The sequence below is a fragment of the Hipposideros armiger genome, unplaced genomic scaffold (genome assembly GCF_001890085.2).
Source record: "Hipposideros armiger isolate ML-2016 unplaced genomic scaffold, ASM189008v1 scaffold_134, whole genome shotgun sequence".
Classification (NCBI taxonomy): Eukaryota; Metazoa; Chordata; class Mammalia; order Chiroptera; family Hipposideridae; genus Hipposideros; species Hipposideros armiger.
Genome location: NW_017731484.1, coordinates 2,523,126 through 2,529,632, shown reverse-complemented (window position 1 = coordinate 2,529,632; position 6,507 = coordinate 2,523,126). Strand labels below are relative to the sequence as shown.

General features: G+C 41.5%; 1 protein-coding gene across 5 annotated transcripts in view; it reads left to right on the top strand.

Annotated features, from left to right (window-relative positions):
- The first annotated feature begins 794 nt into the window (after nt 1-794).
- Nucleotides 795-6,507, top strand: part of RBBP5 (RB binding protein 5, histone lysine methyltransferase complex subunit) — a 41,449-nt gene continuing 35,736 nt past the window's right edge. For all 5 annotated transcript variants that reach the window (XM_019649721.1, XM_019649718.1, XM_019649719.1 and 2 more), the window contains exon 1: nt 795-959. Coding sequence is in view for 3 of the 5 variants with exons in the window: in XM_019649719.1 (XP_019505264.1) it covers nt 941-959 (19 nt within the window). In the remaining 2 variants the exon portion in view is untranslated. The remainder of the gene's footprint in view (nt 960-6,507) is intronic.

The following is a 6,507-nucleotide window of genomic DNA, read 5'->3' as shown; positions in this document are numbered from 1 at the left end:
AACTGGTTGTAAAATCTCCAAAACTCAACCAAATCGCTCAGTTTTTTTAGGATGAAGCTAGAACTGTCAGCTGTCAAATGACATACCAATAACATAGATGCAAATGACTCTAGTACTTCCAAAAATGAACTAGTGCCATCTGTTGCAAACATGCGTCATGACTTTTCCGAAGACCCAACAGAATTAGCTCCTTAGATAGTTATGATTGACTGGCCTACTCTAATTACTTCACGTATCTCATCACAATCCTGTCTGACTAAGCTCTAGGAAACTCAGCCAATCTCTCACTCCAATTCATTTTCAGTGTCCTGGTCAACATTAACAAATGCTATGGTACATTTCTGTGGCATATCTTTACAAATGTGATTTCCACAAGACTCAGACAGATACACGGTAACTAGCTACATACGAGGACGCGCCTTTATGACAATAGCTCCGCTCCACACCTGAGCATTGCGGGCTGACCTTTCCCGCTTTTCTGTCAGTACTATTTGCCCGGAACCTTTCCTGCGATTTCTGATGCAGCCTGCCGGGACAACGCCAATGAACACACAACATAGCAAACACAAGTAGTCTAACTAAATGCCTGAAATTTCGAGCTCACTTACATGTCCTGGGAGAAAATAGCCTCAAAGTCTTTCACTTTTTAAAGCACTAAGTGAGGATAACATTGTTATCCCTTAATCAATTTCATAATCAAGTGATTTCGAGATGATTTGTTCTTTTTTGTTTATTAGGCATATATATGGACAGCCCACTTGAAACGAACGAGGAAGGCGGGGGAAGAAAGCGGAAGCCGCGGGGTCTTCTAAACCAGAAAGTCTCCAGAGCTAGCGGCAGGCTGTTTGCGGCGACTCTGTATTTATACGCAGTCTTAGAAGCAGGTGGGGGAAAAAGTATCGTCACTGGAGCTGAGACCAGGCGGCCAGAGTCCTCAGGGATGAACCTCGAGTTGCTGGGTGAGGAGAGTTATGGCTGCGTCTTAGAGAATCTTTTAGTCCTGGAAAATAGGGAACCCCAGCGGGAGGGGACTCAGGCTGCAACCTTAGGTACCTAGGTCTGCGGTGGATCACTTGGCGCTCCTGAAATGTAGTAGCAGCAAGAGGCGGAAGCTCAGCTTCTGCTCAAAGCAGAATGCATTGCCTTTCTCAAGGCTGCTTTCTGATCATTGTGGAGCGACCGGGATAGTTTGTGACTTACTTTAAATGACAAGGGTCACAGGTGCTGAAGGAGCCCAGGGCAGGCAGGACCAGAGCTCCTGGAGAAGAAGAAACCTGAGGAAATGAGGCTTGAGGTGAAGCTTTGAAGACTCGTCAGGGGTTTGGGTGCCTGAACAGGTTAAATCTTTTTGTAGAAATACGGAATGCCTAAGGAGGGGATCTTGGAGATCTTCTAGTTGAAGTCCCTCTTGAACAGATGAAAAAAAGCTAAGAGAGTTGTGACTTGAAGTCACGAAACAAGTAAATGGCATCGTTGGCACTGGAATCCAGTTATCTTGACTTCCTATTTAAGCTTCTGAACTACCAGGGATGGTGTGTAAAACACTGAGGTGTGAATTATAGAGGCAGCCATTCCTCAACCTCTCTTTGAGTCATTTCCTCCCTATCCTTTTCCTAAGTTGTTTAAAAACTAGGTCCTTTCTTCTAGGCTTTCATTAGGTGTTTAGCATGATAGCCGAGGGATATCTGAAGTTTTCCAGAACTACTAAATGAGTTGCTGTCTTTAATGGTTCTGTTTCTCTTAAAAAAAAATAAAAAATATCCAGAAGGCTTATTTGGCTGTCCATAGGGCTACAAAGATATTTAAGAAATAGTCTTTATCTTTAAGGAGCTTTTTGTTATGCAGGGAGATTAAATGGTTATGTAAATACCCATAATGTGTGAACATAGGCAGGTCTTTAAGAGTCATTACCATGTGACAAGAACATTTAGAAGACTGAATGAATATCTTTGGGACTGGGGAAGAAAGGTAATCAAGAACGGAAAGCCTGTAGAGGAGCTGGAGTTTTGATTGGACATTTAAGATTGGTAAAATCTTGACAGACTCACTATGAAGATACAGGGAGGAGAGCTTACTAGGAATATGTTTGATTTAACACGTCAGTCAGTGAGGAAGACTTAAAGAATTTTCCTGCTTGGCCACGTTGTGGGTACTGTGAATAAAAAGAAGGCCAAGAGATGGGGTGGTGCCTTCAATTTTGTGGAGGCTCTCAAATGCCCAGCTGAAAAGTTTGTGCTTTCTAAGGAAGGTAGGGCAGATCCATTGAAGGGGTTTGACCTGGCAAGTAACTCAATCAGAGCTATGGCGCTATGGTTTTTAAAAAAGATTTATCTGACAGCATTGTTTAGTTGGGTCTTGGAGGGTGTGAAACCATTTCGGAAGGCTAGAGTAGGTGAGTGATAAAGAAGGTCTGAGCTAGGAAATAGAAAGAAAAGACATTGAGGAGGTAGAGTTGATAGAATTTGAGAATTGATTGCATGTGCTGGTGGTGGTGGTGGTGGTGGTGGTGGTGGTGGTGGTGGTGGTGAAGAGTGAAGTGAAAAACGATGGGACCAGTAGTGGTATTACTCATAAACGTTTAAGGGTATTGGTAAAAGACAGCATTGGGTATGTCGAGTGTGGATTTGGGGTTCAGGAGAGGTTTGGATTTATGAGCATTGTAATCCTCCTATAGGTGAGCTAATTGAAACCTTGTGAGTAGATGACAAGACCAAGGAAGACAGTGGGAGGGGCGGAAAAGTAAACCGCTGAGGATAGAATCTTGGGCAGTTACCTATATTTAGGGAATAAGAGGAAGAATAAATGATAAAAGTTAACTAACAGTTATATACAATAGTACTTACTATGAGCTAGGCATATTTTTGAGTGCTTTCTACATATTTATCCATATAGAGGGAAAAGAGAATATGCAGGTTGGTATGGTGTCTTCCATAGAAGTGAACTGTAGAGCAATGGAGGCTGAGAGCTGAGAAAGGGCTGCTCTGTTTAGTCCTTAGGTAGCTTGGGGCCCCCCAGCAACTTGAGCAGAAGCCAGATTGCAGTGATTTTACGAAGGTGTGGGAGACAATGGAAGGAAAGGGTTGACTTTTATTTTTAAAAACTAAAGCAGAGTCTTGGGACAGGTGGTTTTTTAATTATACAGAAGATTCATGAGGGTGAAACTTAGGAAGGTTAGAAAATTTAAAAGAAGGCTGGGTCCAAAAGATATAAATCTCTGTGGAAATGATTGAGTTTTAAAGGGGGAAAGTTAGTGATTGCAAAGAAATTGTGGATACTCAAGGTACGAGTTTTACTTCTGCAACACTTTTTTTTTTTAATATTTTTATTGGGGAATCGGGGAAGGGGAACAAAAGTTGCTGTTGTTTTTTTTTTTGTTGTTGTTGTTGTTGTTTTTCAGTCTAGTTGTGGAGGACGTTGCTTCACTGGCCCAACTTGGCACCATCATTGCGCTCTTCCCGGGTGAGGCAGATCAGTCGCCGGCTTCTGGACAGCTGCTCACGGTGGCTGCTGGCCGCTCACGCTGGCTGCTGGCTACACACGGTAGCCCATGGCAACCCACTGCAGCAGGGGACTGCAGCCAATGCCGTCGCCGGCAACCCCCCGCAGCCCAGCTCCAGGTCGAGCTATTGTTCAGCATCTTAGCTGTAGAGGGCAGTGTCACAGGCCCTCATATGTGGGATCCGAACCAGGGCCTTCTGGCGTCCCAAGCCAGTTCTTAACCAACGTGCCACTCGGCCGGCCCTGCAACACTTTTTGAGCCCTTGCTGTGTATCAGGCAGTATGTGCACTGGAGATACAAAGTTAAATAAGAGTTTTTCAAACTTATTTTTCCTGCAACTCACAATACAAATACATTTTTTATGAAAACCCGTTATATATACATACACATATAAGTTTCTCAAAATTATACTAATCCTTGTTATGCTAAGTGTCCTCTGATCGCTTCTAATCTAATCACTAAATTTATTTATTCATTTATGGTAGATTAAGTCCTTCTTTTTGAAAAACATTGAAATAAGATACAACCTTTGCCCTGGATAAATACATAGAGCTAGGAGGAGAGAAACATAAACAAATAACTGTGTATAATATAACCATAGGAATGAGTGCCTTATGGGAATCCAGCTGAAAGAGCAATTGTGCGTTGTTGGGACTGGCAGTAGAATTTGAGGATGATTTTACAGAGGAAGTGCCACTTAACCCAGACAGTTAAGGATGGAGTAGGATTTTTTCTAGAGGTTCAAGTTGGAGATGTAATGACCAGTGCAGAGTACATAGGGGCAAATGTTCTGAAGGCATGAATGTGTGTGGTATGTTCAGGAAATGGTTAGTAGTCTACAGCTGGTGCCCAGGGTGGGTTATGTAGGTGCTGACGGGGAGTTAGCCAAAGATAAATTGGAAAATACTGGTTGAGGGCATATTGAAAATGCTTTTTAAAATTATACTTACAAGTTTAGTGTATTGTTTAGCAAGGAGATTTTTTAGCAGCTAAGTGACATGATGAGATTTGGGGCTTAGAAAGTTTGCTGTGGCAGCCTTGTGAAGGGTTGATGAGTGAGGCAAGACTGGAGTCTGGGAAATGTAGCAGTTATGGTAGTGATGGCATTGGATTGGGGTGGCGGGATCACTTATCTAGACACCTGCCTATTGCATTTCTTTAAAAGAAATTCCACTAGCTGTGTCATCACTTGTTAGATTGAGGAAGCAGAATGCAAACTGCTACTCTGGACTTAACTGTTACAATAGGGAGGAATTGGTTGGCAAGTAGAAAATAAATAATAGGACCATGGGGAGAAAAGGTCCATGAAAGTTTAGAGGTCATGATAATCAAGTCTTTAAGGAGGGGGATGTTCAGCAATTTAGAGCGTAGACATTATTCCATGTCATGAGCCTGGGATGAAGAAGGCCTGGAAAGCTAAAAGGTAGCTTGGAGAAAGGATCCTAATGGGAAAACAGGAGGAGGCACCTGAAGAAACTAACGTGATTGCTCTGAAAGCAGTCTAAACTCAGACTCTGAAAAGGCATGTGCAATGAGTCCTCAGTGCGAAAGTATAATGAAACCAATTTTATCATGGGCTAGTTGATATAAACAAGTTAAATTCCTACAGCATCTCATCAACATTATAAAGAAATGACGTTGAAGGAAATGTTTAGGACCTGCTGTACAAAAGAAGAGCATGTAGCAGAAGGTGAACGTATGAGGGTGGCACAGGCTTTGAAGAATCGTGTCAGGAAATCTAGGTGATTGAAAACCAAGACTGTAAAAAAATGAGGCAACCAGGAAGGGTTTAACATTATGTGGAATGTGAATAGTAAAGAAGTTTGCTTGGTTGGGCTGGGTGGTATAATTCCAAAAGTATTCAGGCAACATTCAACAAATATCTGGTGTTCCTGCTATGGGTATTATAAGCAAAGGAGAAGTGGAATGCTTAACTTTTTTTCTTTGGCCTTCTCTTCGAAAAAGGATGATTTTTTTGGAACAAATAAAAAGTGAACATAAGTTGCCAAGAAAAGCCCTCAGTAGGTAGAGAGTTTAGGTAGGTCACTTAACTCACTTCTCTTGGTTGAACTACATTTGTTGCCACTGAGGGCGCATACATAGCCCTGAGAGTAATTTGGTAATCTTTGAGATTTGGGGAGAGAGAGGAAAACTTGCTGAAAGAATAGGAGACGGGCAAATTTTGACTCTTAATAAAGGGCAGGTATATTTTGCAAGTCATAGACTGGTAACCTTGAGGTCAAATTTGGGCAAGATTGTATGGTTTCTGGGTCAGGTCCCAATTTTGCCAGTTTTTAACTGTGAACTTGGGAAGTGACTTAACCTTTAAGCCCAACTTTCTTCATCTGTGAAATGGAGTATAATATAATAGTACTACTCAATAGTGAACTGAGTGGATTGAGTGAGATAATATAAAGATGGACTTAGTGCAGAGTCTGACACAAGCATTCAATACGTGGTAGCTGCTAATGATAAATGCAGGTTTGAGCACTTCAAACAAATGGTGAGCTAGTGGGATTTTAAGTCTGGAAAGCTCATTTAGGTTCTTTAATTTCATGCTTTTTAAATTAAAAAATATAGTATTGGGTTCTCGGGAAAGTCATGACGCATTTTTGCAACGAAAACCAGAAAAAATACTTCATGACTTTTCCAACAACCCAATACATATTATCACAAACAGTGGACACAATACAAATATGCATGTGGAAAAATTCTCTTTCTCCCTTTCTCCAAATGATAACTGTCTAGAGTTGATCCTTTTGTACCCTTTTAATTGCTCATATGCATTTAAACATGTGTTGTAAGGACTTTGGTTTTGCTTTTTCAGATATAGAACCTTTTTATATACATTATTTACAACTTGCTTTTTTTTTAAAAGGTTTTATTGGGGAATTGGGGGAGGGGAACAGCGTTGGGGAATTGGGGAAAGGGGAACAGACAAGTTGCTGTCCTTTTGTTCTTCAGTCTAGTTGTGGAGGACATCGCTTCACTGGCCCATGTTGGTATTA